Below are 25,000 nucleotides of genomic sequence, written 5' to 3'. Positions count from 1 at the left end.
TCGGTAGCGTCTGCCTGACGCTGGAAAAGGTGGTGGGCAGGGTGCGGAGGGTCCAGTCGGATTTTTCCGCGCCCTTGTTTCCATAGTGTAGAATCTACACTGTAGATACAGTATCAACTGCTAGCTCCAGGTGTGTACAAGTATGTCAAAACGTCTCAGTCGTACAGGAGTTGTCCGTCGGTGAAAAGGTTTCTTCAGCCGTCATCTGTACTTCTTTGAGGGTGTCGAACGTTTCGCTTCTCATCCAAGAGGTTTCGTCAGCGAACAAAAATTTTGCCGGTAGCTATGGCCATATATATCTATCCCTACTGTCCAGAGGTGGCGGTGCCAGACCTTTGCTATGATAGGTCCCTGCTATAAGGTTGGGGGGAGCAGAGGACTATTCCCTGAGGCTACACTGATTACTTCTATTGTCCTGACTGATTTGAAAAATTGTTAAATAAGTAAATAAGTCCAAAAGAAATATGGAATTTGTCAAAGATTCTGAATTTTATTTTGAAATCAGTTAAATGAAACATTTAACCGTGGTTTTTTTTCGCCGTAATATCATTCATATTTTTTTTATGAAAAATTATACATCGTAAAAAGACAAATTCAAATTCTTTTTTTTTTTTTTTTGCTGTGGACAAATGTGAAATTTTTCAAAGATTTGGAATTTTATTTTGAAATCAGTTCAATTTAACATTTGACCGTGTGTTTTTTTTTTCCGTAATTTCATTAATATTTTTTTTAATCAAAATTATACATCATAAGAACACAAATTATTGTAAAATTGTGTCAAAGGATAATCAAGCCTCCCACTCCAAATCAATCACATCAAAAAATACCAATGAATCAAATGGAAATAAAATGGCGACTTGCAGCCGGATGTTCTGGAGGAGCATCAGAATTTCAGATATTCAGCAACATCCCTTCACGAGTTTTTTTATTTTTATTTTTTACACGTAGCGGCAAAGACGCTAAAACGCAAGCGCTTACCTTCATAATGAAGTGGCTGCTTTCCACGTCGTGCGCCATCATCGTTCTCGTTTGGGGAGCATCTCATTTTTTTTTTTTTTTTTGGGTCGGCATTTATAGCATTTTCCCACTGTCGTACTTTGCTCTTTAGTAAGCTTTTATTGGAAGTTTTCCTTGGTGTTCCCGGCTCATTGGTAAATGTCTCACTGGCTTCTTATGCAATGGTGAAGAAAATGTGCTGATAACAACATCTTTTGCACACAATGGCGGTCATAAAATTTGTCAACTTTCTTGTGCAATGCTGCTTAAGTGCCGTCGACCTTTCCTGATGGGTCTTTCAAATTTGTTTTAGGCTTAAAGGACAACCGACGTCACTTTTTTGTTTCTTAACTGACATCAGAAAAATGTTTTATAGCATCTAAAATACCCAAAACACGCAGAATGATATTTTTAGTCAAATAATAAACACCATTAAAAATGACTTAAAGTGTCCAAACATCCAATCTTTCATCCATCCATTCCTCCATTCATCCTATCTTTCATCCATTCATCCCTTCATCCATCCATCCATCCTTTCTTCCATCCATACAAACATCCAATCTTTCATCCATCCATTCCTCCATTCATCCTATCTTTCATCCATTCATCCCTTCATCCATCCATCCTTTCTTCCATCCATACAAACATCCAATCTTTCATCCATCCATTCCTCCATTCATCCTATCTTTCATCCATTCATCCCTTCATCCATCCATCCTTTCTTCCATCCATACAAACATCCAATCTTTCATCCATCCATTCCTCCATTCATCCTATCTTTCATCCATTCATCCCTTCATCCATCCATCCTTTCTTCCATCCATACAAACATCCAATCGTTCATCATCCATCTATCCGTTTTTCCATCAATTCATCATCCATCTATCCAATATTTCATCCATCCATCCATCCTTTCTTCCATCCATACAAACATCCATCCATTCCTCCATCCTATCTTTCATCCATTCATCCCTTCATCCATCCTTTCTTCCATCCATACAACCATCCAATCTTTCATCCATCCTTCTTCCATCCATACAAACATCCATCCCTCAATCCATCCATCCCTCAATCCATCCATCCTTTCTTCCGTCCATACAAACATCCATCCATTCCTCCATCCTATCTTTCATCCATTCATCCCTTCATCCATCCATCCATCCATCCTTTCTTCCATCCATACAAACATCCAATCTTTCATCCATCCATCTATCCGTTTTTCCATCAATTCATCATCCACCTATCCAATATTTCATCCATCCATCCATCCATCCTTTCTTCTATCCATACAAACATCCAATCTTTCATCCATCCATCCATCCATCCATCCTTTCTTCCATCCATCCATACACCAGTCCAATCTTTCATCCATCCATCCCTCCATCCATCCTTTCTTCCATCCATCCATACACCAGTCCAATCTTCCATCCATCCATTCTTTCTTCCATCCATCTAACCAACCCATCAACCAACCATGCATCCATTCATCATCCATCCTTTCTACCATAAATCCATCCTTTCTTCCATCCCTCCATCCTTCCATGTACATAGCCATCAATCACACCGTGTATTCATTCATTGCATCCATCCGTGACCAAATCAACCCTCCTCGTGACTTCCACGATAGATGGAAGATATTCCATGATTAAGATCGTAAAGTGCCAAGTTTCTGGCTAACGACGCTCAATCAATCATTGAGCTTGCCAATAAGCTTCATTGGCGTCCTTTGCTCCCTGGCTTCTCTACCTTACTTGGTTTTTATTCACACACCAAAACGCATACACACCCCCCAAAAAAAAAGCTTGCACTCAGCGTGTATCTATTTTTATACTCTTGTGGGCTACATGAAGACAGCGCACATGATTCAGGGCCAATGCACTTCAACTGTTTCAATGAACATCTCTCTCTCTCTCTCTCTTTCTTTCTCTTTCTTTCTCTGTCTCTGCCTCTCTCCCCCTCTCGCCATCCATGAATGTATCATGTAGTGTTACAAGTGTGGGCAGGAGAGTTCCAATGACTCAAAAAAGCTGAAGAAGAGCCAAAAATAGGTTGTTGTTTTCATAAATCTGCGTCGTGACTCGTTAAAGAGCTAACAGGTTACGGATGGACCGCCAACGTTCAATAGGGAAAATGTCCGTCAACGCGACGTATCCCTCGATGAATGTCAAAGGTGAATGGCGCATTTGTATTTAAAACAAACATAGATTGAGCATGATTTATTTTCAAGATCACAAACGATGCCAAAGCCCGTTGACATGTTTACAGTTGTCATCAACATTGGTGGCTTTACAAGCAATAAATAGTTTTGAAACAATGTACACAAGAGTAGCGTCATGTATTTTAACTCATTCACTGCCAGACGATGTGCAAACGTGTCCAATCCAGTGCCAGGGTTTTTGTCATTGGCAATCGAAATTGAGGACCCACAGAATATTGAGTTGTAGGATAACATAAACATTTAATACAGCATTAGAAAACTTAGATTTTCTTCTTTCATTAGAAAAAAAATGTTATTGCCTAAATTATATGGGTCTGGAGTTATATAAGTTTGAATTGAGAGAAGCTGTCCAAAATACAATGCAATATATACATATTGGTTTATATAGTGCTGTAACAACAGTTGAAGCTGGAACAAAGCGCTAACATTAAAAAAGGGGAAATACTGCCCACTTGTGGAAAAGATAAAAAAACATTTCCAGAGGCCATAACCAGCGCTTTATCATCACCCAAACAAGAAAAATACAAAACCAGGACGAATTCGGAAATGGCGCTCTACATCATATTTTCAATTCTCGAATACATTTGCGAATGGCAATGAATGAGTTAATGTTAAAATGCATATGTCAAAATGGGATTACTCAACTAGAGCCATTGAAGGAAACAAAATATAAAATAACGCCGCCCCCCCCCCCCCCCCCCTCACCCTATGCAAATTATTTCCTTGCTCTCTGGAACAAATTAATGATATTCTCATTCATTTCAATAGGGAAAGATGATTTGGAATCTGAATACTTTGAGTTGTGAGTAACGTGTCCTTGAGAATTTTGAAAGGCGCTTAGAAATAAAATGTATTATTATTATTATTATTATTATTATAAATGGAAAAAACTCATGCGACAAGCTAAACTAAAATTGAAAAATAAATTTTCACGAACAAAATAAACTAAAATGTTTAAAAAAACATATAAACTAAAAAAAACACATTTTTATGAAATTAATTTGAACCCTTGAAAATGTGTTGATTTCCTCTTTGTGTTTGTCCCAAACTAATCGAAACAACATTAAAGCAATGCACTTTAAAAAAAAAAATAATAACAAACGTGTTTTTAAAAACTCACTAAAATTAACTACATGTAAAAAAAAAAATACAAGTCAAAAATAATAAACTATTATAAAAGACTCTGATACGCCTAAAATGTGTCCACATCATGTTAGCGAAATTTATTTCTCTTTCTGATGTAGAATAACAAGTTATCATCTTTAAAAGTTTCATGCTGTTATATGCTTAGTCAACATTTGTGACTCAAATACACAATTGTAGCACAGACTACCTGGGGTCAATCTGAGGTCAACAGACGCAGCTTGTTAAACTTTTTTAAACAGAATTTAGGACTTGGGGAAACTCCTTTATCACCGAAGCAATTTACGACTTGAAACTCCTTCACAGGAAGAGCTCATTAGCCAGGTTACAAATGTATCCATTCATGGAACAGACAATGTTTTATTGCTTACAGCTGTTCGTGCTTAGAACTCAAGAGGTGTGGTATTCTAATCAAGAAAACTATGTTTTACTGACGTATCATTTTAATTTGCATGTACTCTCAATAAATAGCTTGGCAGAGGGCTGCCGAATTCAGACGTCTGTCATGAATGGCTACGTCTCCTGCCGGCAGTACGAGACAATCTTTCTGGGTTCGAGTCTTTGTCCACAGTGTCCGATCGAACATCTCTGACACTTTCCCACGGAGATGACGCCTGCTTCCCAACACTTTCGGGAAGCTTGTGGTTGGCGACGCTTTGAGAGTCCAGCGTAACCACAAAATACACACGCTTGACATTTTCTGCAAGAAAATAGCTCTTTGATAATCTTACGGAAAAAGTCTGTAACCGCGTGTCAACTGCTTGGTTTCCCGCTTTTTTTTTTTTCTTCTACAAGACGATCAAAAGCGATGCTGCCGAAAAAGTAAAAACCATGCGGTTGACGAATGCTTCAGGAGACAAGTGGATGTCAATGCTATGTCCACACTCCGACTGCGCACTTTCCTTCTGGGAATTTTAGAGGTGGCGTGGGACTTTTTACGACTTCAACCAGAAGGAAGCAGGAAAGAAATGAAGCTAAACTCAGGAACAATTGCCCGTGTGCTCCCGGACAAGTAACATTGCTGTACAAGTGACTGCAAGCTGAGGCTGTCAACAAGCTAATGATATGATGTCGGCAAAATGAAGCTTCAAATTAGATATATGACTGTCAAACAATAATAAAAAAAAGACACACTGGATTTAAAACAACACACTAGCATAATGCTCACAAACTGAATAAAACTGGCATATAAATAAGCTAACAAAACTAGCATAGAGGGGCTAACAAAACGAACATGAAGGAGCTAGCAAAACAAACATAGAAGGGGATAACAAAACTAGCATAGAAGGGGCTAACAAAAATAGCATAGATGGGCTAACAAAACTAGCATAGAAGCGGCAAAAAAACGAGCATTGAGCAAGATAGCAAAACGAGCATAGAAGGGGCGAACAAAACTAGCATAGATGGGCTAACAAAACGAGCATAAAAGCGGCTAAAAAACAAGCATAGAACATGATAGCAAAACTACCATAGAAGGGGCTTACAAAACGAGCATAGAAGGGGATAACAAAACTAGCATAGAAGGAGCTAACAAAACTAGCTTTGGAGGAGCTAACAAAATTATCATAGACAGGGTTAACAAAACTAGCATAGAAGGGGCTAACAAAACTCGCTTCGATGGGGCTAAAATAACTAGCATATAAGGGGGCAGCAAAACTAGCATGGAAGGGGATAACAAAACTAATTTTGAAGGGGATAACAAATCTAACATAAACACAGTTTACAAAACTAGCAGAGAGGGATAGTGAAACTAACTTTGAGGGGGCAAAAAACTAGCATAGAAGGGGCTAACAAAACTAGCTTTGGAGGGGCTATCAAAATTATCATAGACAGGGTTAACAAAACTAGCATAGAAGGGGCTAACAAAACTAGCTTTGAAGGGGATAACAAAATTAGCATAGGCAGGGCTAACAAAACTAGCATAGAAGCGGTTAAAAAAATAGCATAGAAGCTGGTGCTTTCTACCTGACTGTTTCTGACTGTTTTATTTCCTGTATATGATAGCTTTGAAGCGCTTTGTTACAGCTTCAGCTGTTGTTAAAGCGCAAATCAATATGTATTGTATAGAAGTGGCTAACAAAACTAGCATATAAGGGGATAACAAAACGTACTTCAAGGGGATGACAAAATTAGCAGAGAAGGGGTTAACAAAAAGCTAGCCGGTTCTAGCTAGCTAAACCGGGAATAACTCAAATAGATCAAGTTAGCTAGCTAGCTAATGGATAACTAATAGATAGATCAAGTTAGCTAGCTAGCTAATAGATAACTAATAGATAGATAGCTAGTTAGACCGCTAATAGATAACAAATAGATAGATAGCAAGCAACAGTGACCCCGTTCAACCGGGAATAACTAAAATAGATCAAGTTAGCTAGCTAGCTAATAGATAACTAATAGATAGCTACTTAGACCGCTAATAGATAGCAAATAGATAGATAGATAGCAAGCAACAGTGACCCCGTTCAACCGGGAATAACTAAAATAGATCAAGTTAGCTAGCTAGCTAATAGATAACTAATAGATAGCTACTTAGACCGCTAATAGATAGCAAATAGATAGATAGATAGATAGCAAGCAACAGTGACCCCGTTCAACCGGGAATAACTAAAATAGATCAAGTTAGCTAGCTAGCTAATAGATAACTAATAGATAGATAGCTAGTTAGACCGCTAATAGATAGCAAATAGATAGATAGATAGCAAGCAACAGTGACCCCGTTCAACCGGGAATAACTAAAATAGATCAAGTTAGCTAGCTAGCTAATAGATAACTAATAGATAGATAGCTACTTAGACCGCTAATAGATAGCAAATAGATAGATAGCAAGCAACAGTGACCCCGTTCAACCGGGAATAACTAAAATAGATCAAGTTAGCTAGCTAGCTAATAGATAACTAATAGATAGATAGCTAGTTAGACCGCTAATAGATAACAAATAGATAGATAGCAAGCAACAGTGACCCCGTTCAACCGGGAATAACTCAAATAGATCAAGTTAGCTAGCTAGCTAATAGATAACTAATAGATAGATAGCTAGTTAGACCGCTAATAGATAACAAATAGATAGATAGCAAGCAACAGTGACCCCGTTCAACCGGGAATAACTAAAATAGATCAAGTTAGCTAGCTAGCTAATAGATAACTAATATGATCAACTATATTAATAATGCTATCATACCAACTAGTAAAAAATATATAATAATTGAATAGTAATAACAGCATAATGTGATAACATTTGTCCACCTGACGAAGACTGGGGGCGGGGAAGAGAGACCAAAAAAAAGTCGGCTCCCATTTCCGGCTCCTTTTTAGCAACCGGCTCTCTTCGTTCACTTCAGAGATCCGGGACTAACAACCGGCTCGTTCGCAAACGACACATTACTAACACACACAAACACACACGCATATACATATACACACACACACACAGTGTTTAGTGTTTGTTGTTGTTTCGTGAGCCATCTGTCGCTTCCGATGAGATTTTGGGTCACAGCCTGTTCCCTGAGTGGGATTAATAATCCGTGTGTGCGTGGGTGTTTGTATGGTTAGTCTTGTGAGGACCACTAACATTTTTGACAAGTGAGGACCTTTTGGCCGGTCCTCACAAGTTGTTCATTCTAAAGGCTTCTCGACTCGAGTCTAGAGGGTCTATATATGCACCTGTTAAAGTTTCAGAGAGGTCCTCACAAATTCACCCAAAATATTTTTTTTATTATATTTATAATATTATATTTATTTCACTTGGATACACACACCTTTTACTCACTGTGTGTGTGTGTGTGTGTGTGTGTGTGTGTGTGTGTGTGTGTGTGTGTGTGTGTGTGTGTGTGTGTGTGTGTGTGTGGTTAATGAGAGGAAAAAGTTCATACCACAAAAAGTAAAACGATATTTTAACCAAATTCACAACAGGGGTGAGGACTTTGAATGTACCCATTCTGAAACCTCACTCCTGCTGTTATTTCAGTTTTCAAGTCCACTTTTTATTGCTTTGTTTTTAAAGAAGTTGAAGTGGGAAATGGGGTGACATTTAGTCTTCAAATGGAACACTAGTTATTAAATTAAATTCTAAATTTATCAGCAACGGTGGTCCTCACTCCTTATCTGGAATTATCCGGACCTCACAAAACCATTGAAACGGGAATGTGTGTGTGTGTATTCTTTTTGTAACAGGATCTGCGAGGGGCAACAGGAAATTGCTGCTGTGGACGAGGCGGGGCGGGAGGGGGGGGGGGGTGACTGTGACATGAGACAGGTGGGGGGGGGGGGGTTACGGAAAGGTGTGGGGCAGCTGTCAACATGGGGCGGGGTCGGAAGTTACTTTGCCTCCAAATAAGTGTCAATATCAAATGTAACATTTGAGATTGACATTGTGTCATACCAAGAAAAAAACTGATAATCAAATGACTGGTATGATATAATAATAATAATAATAATAATTTATAATAATAATAATAATTTAAAATAATAATACATTACATTTATAAGCTATGTAGTGATAGTGATCATAATAATAATAATAATAATAATAATTATTATTATTATTATTATTATTATTAGTGTAATAATAATAAATTGCATTTCAAAATTCTCAAGAACACTCAAAAATAGAAAGGTGGAGAAAATATATAAATTCCTAACTTATTTACTGCCATTCATGAATTTATTTGGGATTTCAAAATAATAATAATCATCATCATCATAATCATAATAATACAGCTCATTTATACGCTATATAGTAATAATAATAATAAAAATAAAAATAATAATAATAATTATTATTATTATTAATAGCGGGATTTGAAAATAATATTAAAATAAAAATAATAATAATAATAAATAATACATTACATTTTAAGTGCCTTTCAAAGCAATAAAATACAATCACAAATAGAATACAATAAATACAATTACAATTATAAATAGAAACAAGAGAGCGAGCTACACAGAAAATAGGCGTAGAGCGCCATTCCCAAATTTGTTCGGGTTTTGATTTTTTTATTTGTTTGTTTGGGTGCCGATAAAGCGCTGGCCATGGCCTCTGGCCATTTTTTCCCCTTCCACAAGAGGGCAGCATTTCCCCTTTTTCCATGTTAGCGCTTTTCTCAAGCTTCAACTGTTGTTGAAGCGCTATATAAACCAATATGTATGTATTGTATTGTATTTTGGATAGCCACCCTCATTTCAAGCTCGTATAACTCCAGACCCATATCATTTAGTGATTAACTCATTTTTGCTGATGAAAGAAGAGATTCTACGGTTTCTAACGCTGAATTGAATGTTTATGTAGTCCTAAAACGGAATATTCTGTGGGACCTGGAATTTGAGTGACAATGACAAGAACCCTGGCACTGAAGTGGACACATTTTTGCACATTTCTGGCAATGAATGAGTTAATATTAGCCTTGATGTTGGTATTTGGAGAGGTGAGGATTTATGTTATTATTGTCATTGTTATTAGTATTTATGTATGTGTTTATGTATTTATTGGTGTGCCACTTGGTGGAAAATCTTTGCGCGCGACGAGTGTTGAATGGACGCATGAAGCATTCCTGCGTGCCGATCTAAAATTAACAACACTCACCCGCGATGCCCGACACCGGGACCGAGGCCACGTCCAGGAAGAGCTGAAGTGGTGGGGGGAAGGTCAATCACCGACTCATTTCAAATCCCAACATTGTTGTCACATATTGTGTTTTCTTTTTTTTTTTTACTGCAATGTATACTGCATTTTTAACTCATTCACTGCCAGACGTGCAAAAATGTGTCCACTCCAGTGCCAGGGTTTTTGTCATTGTCACTTGAATTCTAGGCACCCACAGAATATTGAGTTTTAGGACTACATAAATATTCAATACAGCATTAGAAACATTAGACTCTATTCTTTCATCAGAAAAAAAAGAGTTAATTCCTAAATTATATCAGTCTGGAGTTATCGAAGCTTGAAATGGGGGCGGCTGTACAAAATACAATACATATTGGTTTAAATAGCTGAAGCTGGAACAAAGCGCTAACATCAAGCTAGCTAGGTAGCTATCTATTAGCAACTGTATCCTGTGACTGTAAAGTGACCTTGAGAGTTTTGAAAGGTGCTTATAAATCAAATGTATTATTATTATTATTATTATTATTATTATTATTATTATTATTATTATCTATTAGCTAGCTAGCTTTCTATCTATTTGAGTTACTTCCGGGTTGAGTGAATGCTGGCACGTGTGGCTGCCGCTGCTCACCCACTGAAAAAAAACGTATCCTGTGACTGTAAAGTGACCTTGAGAGTTTTGAAAGGTGCTTATAAATCAAATGTATTATTATTATTATTATTATTATTATTATTATTATTATTATCTATTAGCTACCTAGCTTTCTATCTATTTGAGTTACTTCCGGGTTGAGTGAATGCTGGCACGTGTGGCTGCCGCTGCTCACCCACTGAAAAAAAAACATATCCTCTGACTGTAAAGTGACCTTGAGAGTTTTGAAAGGTGCTTATAAATTATTATGTTATTATTATTATTATTATTACTATTATTATTATTATTATTATTATTATTATTATTAGCTAGCTTTCTATCTATCTGAGTTACTTCCGGGTTGAGTGAACGCTAGCGCGTGTGGCTGCCGCTGCTCACCCACAGAAAAAAACTTATCCTCTGACTGTCAAGTGACCTTGAGAGTTTTGAAAGGCGCTTATAAATGAAATGTATTATTATTATTATTATTATTATTTTATTATTATAACAACAAGGGAAAAACATTGAAATGCTTCCCCCTTGTGGAAGGGAAACAACATTGCCAGAGGTCTGACCAGCACTTTAAGTATGAAAAAACACAACCCAAACAAATTCGGGAATGGCGCTCTACGTCATATTTTCAATTCCCAATTCAAGTCGTGAATGAGTTAAAATAATATTTAATTTTTTTTCAGTTATTTATTTATTATTTTTTTAGAATATATGACAGTTGCAATTTGTTTTTTTAAACGTTTTTGTTTGGATTTTATTTCATTGATAAGGAACATTTTTATTGATTATAATACTTGGCTGGAACCACCGCCCTTACCACCCCCCCCCCCCCCCCCCTCCCCGACCCGCCATCCCAACGTCTTGTCTTCGGAAAGGCGTCGCCGTGGATACCAGCTAAACATTAACTGACTAACACAACAATGATTCATGAACACCCACACCCACACACAATAATTCATTCTTACTTTTCATTTGTGTTGCTTTTTTTCATGTGATGCGTACTCATTTCCCAAAGAAAAAAGTGGGGGGTAAAAAATAAAATAAAATTAAAAAAAGAGGAAATACAATACAAAATACAAAATGGCTGACATTTTTTTGGACATGTAGTAGTACAAAAATAAGGACATGGAAATTTATCTTCTTTTAAATGCATTCAAATTCATCAAAAATTGTTTTCAACACATAAAGTGATTTCACCAAATACACACACACACGAGCACACACACACACACACACACAATTTTTTGCATTAAAATTGTTTTTTAAAAAATGTCAGCAAGTGTTTCACACTTCCACCAATGTTAAATGAATATAACTGCAATATAAAAAAAATACAAAAAAGGCCTTAAAAAACATAAAGCTATTGGATGGAAATTTTCAAAATGTTACTGTGACATAACTTCAGACGTCAATGTGTAACAAAACATAGCAGCGGCTAAAAAAATTAGCTTAGAATGGGATAGCAAAACTTGCATAGAAGTGGCTAACAAAACGAGCATACTAAGGGCTAGAAAAACTAGCATAGAAGGGGACAACAAAACTAATCTTTGAAGGGGCTAACAAAATTAGCATAGACGGGACTAACAAAACTAGCATAGAAGGAGCGAGAAAAACTAGCATAGAAGGGGACAACAACACTAGCTTTGAAGGGGATAACAAAACTAATCTTGAAGGGTCTAACAAAATTAGCATAGACGGGGCTAACTAAACTAGCATGGAAAGGGATAACAAAACTTATTTCGAAGGGGTGAACAAAACTAGCATAGAAGGGGATTGCCAAACTCGCTTCGAAGGGGGCTAACAAATTAGCATAGAAGGGGCTAACAAAACGATCTTAGAAGGGGCTAACAAACTAGCATATAAGGGGCTAACAAAACTAGCATTGAAGGGGCTAACAAAACTAGCATAGAAGGGGCTAACAAAACTAGCATATAAGGGGCTAACAAAACGAGCATAGAAGGGGATAACAAAACTAATCTTTGAAGGGGCTAACAAAACTAGCATAGAAGGAGCGAGAAAAACTAGCATGGAAAGGGATAAGAAAACTTCTGTCGAAGGGGCGAACAAAACTAGCATAGAAGGGGATTGCCAAACTCGCTTCGAAGGGGGCTAACAAATTAGCATAGAAGGGGCTAACAAAACGATCTTAGAAGGGGCTAACAAACTAGCATATAAGGGGCTAACAAAACTAGCATTGAAGGGGATAACAAAACTAGCATAGAAGGGGCTAACAAAACTAGCATATAAGGGGCTAACAAAACGAGCATAGAAGGGGATAACAAAACTAATCTTTGAAGGGGCTAACAAAACTAGCATAGAAGGAACGAGAAAAACTAGCATGGAAAGGGATAACAAAACTTATGTCGAAGGGGCGAACAAAACTAGCATAGAAGGGGATTGCCAAACTCGCTTCGAAGGGCGCTAACAAATTAGCATAGAAGGGCCTAACAAAACGATCTTAGAAGGGGCTAACAAACTAGCATATAAGGGGCTAACAAAACTAGCATTGAGGGGGATAACAAAACTAGCATAGAAGGGGCTAACAAAACTAGCATATAAGGGGCTAACAAAACGAGCATAGAAGGGGATAACAAAACTAATCTTTGAAGGGGCTAACAAAACTAGCATAGAAGGAACGAGAAAAACTAGCATGGAAAGGGATAACAAAACTTATGTCGAAGGGGCGAACAAAACTAGCATAGAAGGGGATTGCCAAACTCGCTTCGAAGGGCGCTAACAAATTAGCATAGAAGGGCCTAACAAAACGATCTTAGAAGGGGCTAACAAACTAGCATATAAGGGGCTAACAAAACTAGCATTGAAGGGGCTAACAAAACTAGCATAGAAGGGGCTAACAAAACTAGCATATAAGGGGCTAACAAAACGAGCATAGAAGGGGATAACAAAACTAATCTTTGAAGGGGCTAACAAAACTAGCATAGAAGGAGCGAGAAAAACTAGCATGGAAAGGGATAAGAAAACTTCTGTCGAAGGGGCGAACAAACTAGCATAGAAGGGGATTGCCAAACTCGCTTCGAAGGGGGTTAACAAATTAGCATAGAAGGGGCTAACAAAACGATCTTAGAAGGGGCTAACAAACTAGCATATAAGGGGCTAACAAAACTAGCATTGAAGGGGCTAACAAAACTAGCATAGAAGGGGCTAACAAAACTAGCATATAAGGGGCTAACAAAACGAGCATAGAAGGGGATAACAAAACTAATCTTTGAAGGGGCTAACAAAACTAGCATAGAAGGAGCGAGAAAAACTAGCATGGAAAGGGATAAGAAAACTTCTGTCGAAGGGGCGAACAAAACTAGCATAGAAGGGGATTGCCAAACTCGCTTCGAAGGGGGCTAACAAATTAGCATAGAAGGGGCTAACAAAACGATCTTAGAAGGGGCTAACAAACTAGCATATAAGGGGCTAACAAAACTAGCATTGAAGGGGATAACAAAACTAGCATAGAAGGGGCTAACAAAACTAGCATATAAGGGGCTAACAAAACGAGCATAGAAGGGGATAACAAAACTAATCTTTGAAGGGGCTAACAAAACTAGCATAGAAGGAACGAGAAAAACTAGCATGGAAAGGGATAACAAAACTTATGTCGAAGGGGCGAACAAAACTAGCATAGAAGGGGATTGCCAAACTCGCTTCGAAGGGCGCTAACAAATTAGCATAGAAGGGCCTAACAAAACGATCTTAGAAGGGGCTAACAAACTAGCATATAAGGGGCTAACAAAACTAGCATTGAAGGGGATAACAAAACTAGCATAGAAGGGGCTAACAAAACTAGCATATAAGGGGCTAACAAAACGAGCATAGAAGGGGATAACAAAACTAATCTTTGAAGGGGCTAACAAAACTAGCATAGAAGGAACGAGAAAAACTAGCATGGAAAGGGATAACAAAACTTATGTCGAAGGGGCGAACAAAACTAGCATAGAAGGGGATTGCCAAACTCGCTTCGAAGGGCGCTAACAAATTAGCATAGAAGGGCCTAACAAAACGATCTTAGAAGGGGCTAACAAACTAGCATATAAGGGGCTAACAAAACTAGCATTGAAGGGGCTAACAAAACTAGCATAGAAGGGGCTAACAAAACTAGCATATAAGGGGCTAACAAAACGAGCATAGAAGGGGATAACAAAACTAATCTTTGAAGGGGCTAACAAAACTAGCATAGAAGGAGCGAGAAAAACTAGCATGGAAAGGGATAACAAAACTTATGTCGAAGGGGCGAACAAAACTAGCATAGAAGGGGATTGCCAAACTCGCTTCGAAGGGCGCTAACAAATTAGCATAGAAGGGGCTAACAAAACGATCTTAGAAGGGGCTAACAAACTAGCATATAAGGGGCTAACAAAACTAGCATTGAAGGGGCTAACAAAACTAGCATAGAAGGGGCTAACAAAACTAGCATATAAGGGGCTAACAAAACGAGCATAGAAGGGGATAACAAAACTAATCTTAGAAGGGGCTAACAAAACTAGCATAGAAGGAGCGAGAAAAACTAGCATGGAAAGGGATAAGAAAACTTCTGTCGAAGGGGCGAACAAAACTAGCATAGAAGGGGATTGCCAAACTCGCTTCGAAGGGGGTTAACAAATTAGCATAGAAGGGGCTAACAAAACGATCTTAGAAGGGGCTAACAAACTACCATATAAGGGGCTAACAAAACGGGCATAGAAGGGGCTAGCAAAACTAGCATAGAAGGGGCTAGCAAAACTAGCATAGAGGGGGCTAGCAAAAGGCCTTTAAACATAAAGCTGTTGGATGGAAAATTTCAAAATGTCACTGTGACATAATTTCAGACGTCAATGTGTAACTTTTGGACATCACTCCTCATGTGGTCAACCCGACTGGGATGTTCTGTCGAAAACTACAAAGATGCCTGACAAATGACAATGACGCTGTGGGTGTGTTGTATCTAGCTAGGTAGCACACTATTAGCGATCTAGCTAGCTAGCGAACTACTGGCGAGCTTTCTATCAGTCTATCGAGCTAGCTAGCTAGCTATATCTACAATAGCTATATGGCTGACTGGCTAGCTATCTCGCTGGCCAGCTATTAGCTATCTATTGGCTTGCTAGCTAGCTTTCTATCTATTTGTCTGACTATTCTATTCGTGTGGCTGCCGCTGCTCACCCACAGAAAAACCTATCCTGTGACTGTAAAGTGACCTTGAGAGTTTTGAAAGGCGCTTAAAAATGAAATGTATTATTATTATAATAAAGATAAATCCAATACAATACACTGCTACGAGCTAGCTACCTAGCTGGCTATCCATTTGCCATATTTTTGCGATATAATAGCGATCTGGCTAGCTCTCGAGCAAGGTAGATAGCTATTATATAGCTATCAAGCTGGCTAGCTAGCTGTCTAGCTGACTATTAGCTATCTATTGGCTATGTATTAGCTACCTAGCTTTCTATCTATGAGTTACTTAACTTCTGGGTTGAGGGAACGCTGGCGCGCGTGGCTGCCGCTGCTCACCCAAAGAAAAACTTATCCTGTGACTGTAAAGTGACCTTGAGAGTTTTGAAAGGCGCTTATAAATGAAATGTATTATTATTATATCTAATGATGGCTATCTAGCTCGCTATCTATTAGCGATCTGGCTAGCGAGCTAGCTAACTATCTATTAGTTAGCTACCTAGCTTTCTATGTATTTCAGTTATTCCGGGTTGAGTGAACGCTGGCGCGCGTGGCTGCCGCTGCTCACCCAAAGAAAAACTTATCCTGTGACTGTAAAGTGACCTTGAGAGTTTTGAAAGGCGCTTATAAATGAAATGTATTATTATTATTATTATTATTATTATTTCTTATGCTGGCTATCTAGCTCGCTATCTATTAGCGATCTGGCTAGCGAGCTAGCTAACTATCTATTAGCTAGCTATCTATTAGTTAGCAACCTAGCTTTCTATGTATTTCAGTTATTCCGGGTTGAGTGAACGCTGGCGCGCGTGGCTGCCGCTGCTCACCCAAAGAAAAACTTACCCTAGCTGTGACTGTAAAGTGACCTTGAGTTTTGAAAAGCGCTTATAAATGAAATGTATTATTATTATTATTATATCTTATGCTGGCTATCTAGCTCGCTATCTATTAGCGATCTGGCTAGCGAGCTAGCTAACTATCTATTAGCTATCTATTAGTTAGCTACCTAGCTTTCTATGTATTTCAGTTATTCCGGATTGAGTGAACGCTGGCGCGCGTGGCTGCCGCTGCTCACCCAAAGAAAAACTTACCCTGTGACTGTAAAGTGACCTTGAGAGTTTTGAAAAGCGCTTAGAAATTCAATGTATTATTATTATTTAACCATGCAACTTTATTCAAAACTTCTTGTGATGCTTTAGGTGTGTGTGTGTGTGTGTGTGTGTGTGTGTGTGTGTGTGTGTGTGTGTGTGTGTGTGTGTGTGTGTGTGTGCACTCGCGTGCGGCATCGAGGCGGCAAGGAATCACACTCCATAATGTATATTTCATAGACAAAATATCCATTTATTAATAACTTATCTTGACATTCATAAGAGGAAGGAGGGAGTTTCATTTTCCCCTCCACAAAAAGACGCAGGGGACCCTCATTACGGCCACACACGGCCACATCAGTCCATGTCAAAGGTCACATGATGAGGTGAAATTAATAAGGCAACTGAAGCTGGTTGTGGGGGGGTCATTTTCAAACGCCATCGGAAATTATTCTTCTGATAACAAATTTATTATTTTACTCAATTGGTCTTCGCAATCAAGATCCTGGTGTTATTATTCCAGGATATATTTCGCATATGTGGTTGGGAAGACACGGAAATAGATTATACCTTATTGTAAAATCAGATTATTTTTTTTGGGCATAATCAACAACTACAGTGATACCTCGGTTTACGAACACCTTGCTTTATGAACTTTTCGGTTTACGAACGTTACATTTATGAACATTTTACCTTGGCATACAAACTATTTTTCAGGATACACACGGAGCGCCACAATGAATAACGTGTCGTTGGCGAATGAGCCCGTTCTCCTAACAAGAAAATGGCAGCCGACTGTTTTTGTCCTCTATTCCACGCCCCCAATCTTCGGTTAAAGCCACGTGATTGGTCTAGAACGCAGCAGTGAGGGGGTCGGGGGGGTAAACATTAAAGAGACAGGCAGATGACACAGAGAGTGAGAAAACTGATAGGAAACGGTGACATTTGGACTAGTTTCAACTTTGACAGTTCAAAAGCAGAGTGCAGACTGCAAGGTTAAAATATCCTATCAATCAGTCTCCACAAATAACCCGCAAAAATGATGCAAAAAGCTATCAACCCAGCTAAACAGAACACACCTGATGAGGAAGAAGGTAAAATTATCGCAGAGAAAGCACCTACAAGGTATCATTCCTCAAGATGGTGAAAGAAGAAGGCTACGTTCCTCATCAAGTGTTTAATGCTGATGAAACCGGCCACTCCATTCCATCAAGCCATCAACGACCATCACAAAGGTAAATAAAATGACTTTATTATACAGTACAATTTATTTATTTAAATATAATACCATAGCACATGTATTATACACAAAATAAGGTATAGTTTGTGTAGTTTTAATGCTTAGAAAATTAGAAAATTATGTTTAATGGGGACCCGGGAACGGATTATTCCCATTTTAATGGTTTCCTATGGGAAATCAATTTTTGGGATACACACTTTTCGCCTTACACACTACGTCTGGGAACCAATTAAGTTCGTAAGCCAAGGTATCACTGTATATCCACAAAAATGTCCAGTTTATGTCTTCGTAGAAGACGATTGCAAAAGTCAAACCAGGATTCAAAATGGCGGTCCGGTTTGAACACATCATCAGAGGAACCGCCCGCCTCGCTGGCATCCGCCAAAAACTCCTTGCAGGACGTCAAATAATCACAATTGCACCCATCGCCGCCGCCGCCCGCGTTCACGTGGACTGGAGAGCGTCCAGCTGGAAGACGTTGTGATTGGTGGGCGTGGTGAAGTAAAGAGGCTGTCCGCCGGGCGGCGTGACGACGGTGGCGGCGAGACGGTTGTCGCACGGGCTTTTGAGCCCCAGGGTGCGTTCAAAGTCCAGCAGCTGTCCCATGAAGTTGAAGTTGGGCGAAATGTTGGATTTTTTGGTTTTGACGATGTCGTAGGCGTCGTTCATGGACAGTTGCAACTTTTGCATCAGGTAAGCCACCGTCACCGTCACCGAACGGCTGATGCCGGCCAGGCAGTGCACCAGGACGCCGCAGTCTTGGCCCCGAGCTTCGTCTGCAAGGGTGAAAGACACTCGTGAATATGGAAAACTGTCATCGGCGACAAATCACATTTTAACTCATTCAATGCCATTCCCAAATTTATTCGGGAATCGAAAATACGTCGTAGAGCGCCATTCCTCAATTTGTGCGGGGTTTGTATTTTTCTTGCTTGGGTGTCAATAAAGCACCGTTCGAAAACCGATTTGTTCAAAAACCAAAACAGGACTTTCCATTATAATCAATTAAAAAAAAAATTCATTCGTTCAAAAAAAAGCTGTATTTTGTGACATTAAATGTGATTTTTTTTCACCTGTCAATCAACCCCAAAAAATCCTCTGTAAAAAAGGTTAGATTTTGTGACATTAAATTTGATTTTTTTTCACCTGTCAATCAAACAAAAAAAATCTTTGTAAAAAAAACTGTATTTTGAGACATTAAATTCGATTTTTTTCACCTGTCAATCAACCCCAAAAAATCCTCTTTGTAAAAAAAAGTTTAGATTTTGTGACATTAAATTTGATTTAATTTCATCTGTTAATCAACCCCAAAAAAATCTTTGTAAAAAAAATAATTGTATTTTGTGACATTAAATGTGATTTTTTTTCACCTGTCAATCAAACCAAAAAAAATCTCTTTGCAAAAAAGTTGCATGTTGTGATATTAAATTTGATTTAATTTCACCTGTCAATCAAACCAAAAAAAATCTTTGTAAAAAAAAGTGTATTTTGAGACATTAAATTTGATTTTTTTTCACCTGTCAATCAACCCCAAAAAATCCTCTTTGTAAAAAAAAGTTTAGATTTTGTGACTTTAAATTTGATTTAATTTCACCTGTCAATCAAACCAAAAAAAATCTTTGTAAAAAAAAGTGTATTTTGTGACATTAAATGTCATTTTTTTTCACCTGTCAATCAAACCAAAAAAAATCTCTTTGCAAAAAAACAAAAATTTGTATTTTGTGACATTAGATTCTATTTTCACCTGTCAATCAACCCAAAAAATGTCGTTGTAACAAAAAAGCAGTATTTTGTGACATTAAATTTGATTTTTTTTCACCTGTCAATCAACCCCAAAAATCCTCTGTAAAAAATGTTAGATTTTGTGACATTAAATTTGATTTAATTTCACCTGTTAATCAACCCAAAAAAATCTTTGTAAAAAAAAAAAAAAAGAGTTGTATTTTGTGACATTAAATTCGATTTTTTTCACCTGTCAATCAACCCCAAAAATCCTCTGTAAAAAAATGTTAGATTTTGTGACATTAAATGTGATTTAATTTCACCTGTTAATCAACCCAAAAAAATCTTTGTTCAAAAAAAAAAAAAAAGAGTTGTATTTTGTGACATTAAATTCGATTTTTTTCACCTGTCAATCAACCCCAAAGAAATCCTCTGAAAAAAACATACAGTTGTATTTTGTGACATTAAATTCAGTTGTTTTTACCTGTCAATCAACCCAATAAGAATCCTCTTTATAAAAAAGTTGTATTTTATGACATTAATTATTTTTTTTTTTTCACCTGTCAATCAATCCCAAAGAAATCCTCTTTGCAAAAAAAAGTTGTATTTTGTGACATCAGATTCGATTTTTTCAATCAATCAAGCAACCCAAAAATGATTAACTTCTCTACTTTTATACGTCTTTGCTTCTAAAGCGCTTAGTTGCACCTTCAGCTGTTATTAAAGCGCTATATAAATCAATATGTATTGTATTGATTGATTTTGTTTTCAAGGTGACCTGCCAATCAAAGTCAGTTTTTTATTTATTCAATGCCTCTTTAGGGCATTCATTCCTACAATGGACAGTCTATATCAAGGGTGTCAAATTCATTTTTTTGCCGCGGGCCACGTTGCAGTTATGGTTTCCTCACGAGGGCAGTTATGAATTTGGGGAACCCATTACAATGTTTAAATCCCTTCAAATATTACATATAGAGCACACAGCAAATTAATGAATAACTCGTTTTCAAATCTGAAGTCAAGAATAATGACTTTTATTGTGGTTGACATCCAAAAATATGACATTTTGGCTCATATTTTAGCAATCATCATGGAATTTAACAAGTTTGATTTGCTTTCGCGGGCCGAAAAAAATGATGTGGCGGTCCGGATTTGGCCCGCGGGCCTTGACTTTCACACCTGTGGTCTATATTTAAAAAAAAAAAAAAAATCATCCCGGATGAACATTTGTTAGCATGTCACTGGCCACAGATAAGATTAAAAATATATATATTAATAATCATAAAAATGTTCGTAATCAGCTACCGTGATAGCCGAGGTGATAATGTTAATGGTTTGCTTTGCTTTTGAGTTGTACGTTTCAGGAACATTGTGTGTCTTTTGACGGCCCCTCTTTATCGCCACTGAGGGAAATAAATGGTGGAGATGATCAATAGCGCCGCTCCCGCGTTATGCTAGCTCGGGCGGAGGGGGGGGGCTGTTGTGTAAGAGCCACACTAAAAGGTCTCACCCGAAACCCGAGAGCAACAAGCCGGACGGTAATTTGAGCGCAACAGGAAGGAAGCGCTATTGAAAGTAATCTAGGACATGCCGCCCCCCCCCACCTCCTTCCTCCCTCTGCCCAATTACATGAACAAAAGAAGCCATTTAAAGGCCCTGTTGACATCCTGTCAGCCTTGACGGCACCCCCCCCCCCCCCCCCCCGGCCCAAAATGATGCCGTTGTCACGGAAAGGCCAACGTCAACACAAAAACAAACAAGAACGTCAACACACTGTGTCTCTGGAATGTCGTCCGGGGGCTTTTTAGTCACATGACCCCCACCTCATCCCACATACCCAAAATGCACAATAAGTCCACATTGGGCTCAATGTATATATACGCTGACAAAATACATGTTCTTATTTCTAGGGGGTTTTATGGGCTACTTTTTTATTTTTAGGCAAAAAAAAAGTTATGTGGGTATTTTCCAGGGTTTTAAAAAAAAATTGTAAAAAAATAAAATATATAAAAGAAAATATATAATATATATTTTATTAAAAAGGATATATTATTATTATTAAATTATATTATTAAAAAGGATATATTATAGAAAAATATATAATATATAATATAAAAAAAACTTCATTTTGTCATTTTAGCCACGCAAAAAAAAATCAAAGTAATAATAATAATAATAATACTAACAATAATAATAATACATTTAATTTACCAGCGCCTTTCAAAACACCCAAGGACAATTTACGATTAAAAGAACAATAAACACATAATATATATTTTATTAAAAAAAAGGATATATTATATAAAAATATATAATATATAATAATAATAATAATACTAACAATAATAATAATAATAATACATTTAATTTACCAGCGCCTTTCAAAACACCCAAGGACAATTTACGATTAAAAGAACAATAAACACATAATATATATTTTATAATAAAAAAGCATATATTATATAAAAATATATAATATATAATATAAAAAACTTCATTTTGTCATTTTAGCCACGCAAAAAAAAATCAAAGTAATAATAATAATAATAATAATAATAATACATTTAATTTACCAGCGCCTTTCGAAACACCCAAGGACAATTTACGATTAAAAGAACAATAAACACATAATATATATTTTATTAAAAAAAAGGATATATTATATAAAAATATATAATATATAACAAATTCCTTGTGTGTTCTACATACTTGGCAATAAAGATGATTCTGATTCTGATATATAATATAAAAAAACTTCATTTTGTCATTTTAGCCACGCAAAAAAAATCAAAGTAATAATAATAATAATAATACTAACAATAATAATAATAATAATAATAATAATACATTTAATTTACCAGCGCCTTTCAAAACACCCAAGGACACTTTATGATTAAAAGAACAATAAACACATAATATAATTTAAAAAAAATCATCTTTTTCTTTTGGCTTTTTCCTAATATAATAATATACTGTAATATAATAAATAATAAACTATTTTTTTCACATAAAACTCACAGAGAAAGGTCATTTTGTTTCTGATAAAACTTTGCATTTAACTCATTCACCATTCTCGAAAGTGTTTTTTTTTTTCATGCTTGGGTGCCGATAAAGCACTGGCCATGGCCTCTAGCTATGTTTTTTTTCTTTTCTACAAAGGGGCAACATTTCCTTTTATTTATAATCATAATAATACATTTAATTTCTAAGCGCCTTTCAAAACTCTCAACTTTACAGTCACTGGATGTTTTTTTTTGTGCGGGTGAGCAGCGGCAGCCATTCGCGCTAGCGTTCACTCTACCCGGAATATTAGTGCTTTGTTCCAGCGTCAGCTGTTGACAAAGCGTAATATAAACCAACATGTATGGATTGCATTATATTTTTGGACATCCGCCCTCATTTCAAACACATATTACTCCAGAGCCATATAACTTAGGAAATAACTTTTTTTTCTTCTTTTCTTGACTAATAAAAATAATAATAATCCATTTCATTTCCAAGCGCCTTTCAAAACTCTCAAGGTCACTTTACAGTCACGGGATGAGTTTTTCTGTGGGTGAGCAGCGGCCGTCACACTCGCCGGCGTTCACTCAACCCAGAATAACAGATTCATAGAACCAAATTGAGTTGAGTGAATGAGTTAATATCCATTATTATTCAACAATTTGGAGTTATGTGTGAAACTTACCGATAAAGTTGATGGCTTCGGGGAAGAACTGCGACAGGTTCTGGCTCCAGTGATCCGAGATGGGGATCTGCTTGTATTTGAACTCGCCGGCGTTCTCAAAGAGGTTGGGCAAGTTGGGCGTGACGTTGAGGATGTACTTGATACCGTACTCCTCCAGCACGTCCAGGTTGGTGGAATCCTTGGCGCAACCCAGATACAAGTGGGGCAGGATCTCCACGGGGAAGGACGGCTGCGGGTTACACAAAGGGCTGCCGTCCGAGTCGGTGGCGCTGCTCGGGTCCACGTCAGATTCGATGTCTGAAGAATCGGAGCAGCTGATGCGGAGACCACCCAGGCCCAAGACTTGCGTGGAAGGGGGGCTGCTGTCACAGGAACCGTCCAGGTTGGTCTCGCACAGATTGGGGAAGTCGGCTTGGAACTTGCTGAAGCCGCCTATGAAGAGAACATTTGTGTTTTTTGCAAGTCCCGTGTGGCTTGTTAATGAAACCGCATATAGCCTGAATATCTTTGGTTACCCTGATGTAACACAAACATATTTCACCGCATCCGCATTCATAAAAAAAAATTACAAAATAACCGTTGGCTATGCTAATCGCCCTAAAATATTAAGAAAAATACATTCACTATTTCTTTGTTATGTTTGGTGGAGCCTAACAAACTTCAGGGAAGAAATTCCTCCCCAAAATCAACCTGAATTCTAATGATTCAAAATGCGCAATAAAGAAAACAAAAACAAGTTATTAAAAAAGACTATATGTTTTGAAATTAGATAGTTCTTATAAATAAAAATGTTGGAAATTGTTCTGGTATAAATGCTTTTAAGTGTGATTTAGTGGCAATAAATGTTTCCAAAAAATATAGAAATAAAATAAATAAACTAGCTTTACATAAACATACATGAGGATTAAACAGATAGAACATCAGTTTATATAAAAAAAACATAATCTTAAAATATCAAAATGTAAAAATACATGTTTTAAGTGTGATTGCATGGCAATAAATGTTTCCTAAATGATTTTAAAATAATCAAAGTTAACAATATATAGAAATATAAAAAATATAATCTAGCTTTACATAAAAATACACGAGGATGAAACAGATTAATAATAATAATAATGCATTTAATTTTTAAGCGCCTTTCAAAACTCTCAAGGACACTTTCCAGTCATGGGATTTTTTTATAAAAACAAACAAACATAACAAAAAACCTTAAAATATCGTCAAATCTAAAAATAAATGCTTTAAGTGCATAAATGCTTTTAAGTGTGATTTCGTGGCAATAAACGTTTCTTAAATGATTTTAAACTAGTGTAAATAAAATCTAATGAACAAAATATAAAAAATACATACGACATAAAAATACACGACGATGAAACAGCTCGAACATAAAATCTCAAAATGTCGTCAAAATGTAAAACGTTGGTTCTCATTTGAGGCTGCGTTATAAATTCTTCCCCCGAGTAATTTGAAAACTTCATTTTAAAGCAAAAAGTGTGTCTA

General features: G+C 37.1%; 2 protein-coding genes across 2 annotated transcripts in view; both read right to left on the bottom strand.

The window, feature by feature from the left end:
* LOC148897569 (solute carrier family 23 member 2) overlaps window positions 1-1,025 on the bottom strand; it is a 53,594-nt gene extending 52,569 nt beyond the window's left edge. The window contains exon 1 of the mRNA XM_088996741.1: window positions 979-1,025. Within this exon, the coding sequence (XP_088852867.1) occupies window positions 979-1,020 (42 nt within the window). The 5' untranslated portion in view covers window positions 1,021-1,025. The remainder of the gene's footprint in view (window positions 1-978) is intronic.
* Window positions 1,026-17,078: 16,053 nt separating this feature from the next.
* The window catches only part of dusp6 (dual specificity phosphatase 6), an 8,699-nt gene continuing 777 nt past the window's right edge, over window positions 17,079-25,000 (bottom strand). The window contains exons 2-3 of the mRNA XM_088996825.1: window positions 23,501-23,932; window positions 17,079-18,866 (exon numbers count right to left, since the gene is read on the bottom strand). Of these exons, the coding sequence (XP_088852951.1) occupies window positions 18,535-18,866; window positions 23,501-23,932 (764 nt within the window). The 3' untranslated portion in view covers window positions 17,079-18,534. The remainder of the gene's footprint in view (window positions 18,867-23,500; window positions 23,933-25,000) is intronic.

The sequence above is a fragment of the Hippocampus bargibanti genome, linkage group LG05 (genome assembly GCF_051943395.1).
Source record: "Hippocampus bargibanti isolate YZ-2025 linkage group LG05, ASM5194339v1, whole genome shotgun sequence".
Classification (NCBI taxonomy): Eukaryota; Metazoa; Chordata; class Actinopteri; order Syngnathiformes; family Syngnathidae; genus Hippocampus; species Hippocampus bargibanti.
Note: the sequence above shows the minus strand (reverse complement) of the source record. Positions and strands in the feature narration are given on the sequence as shown.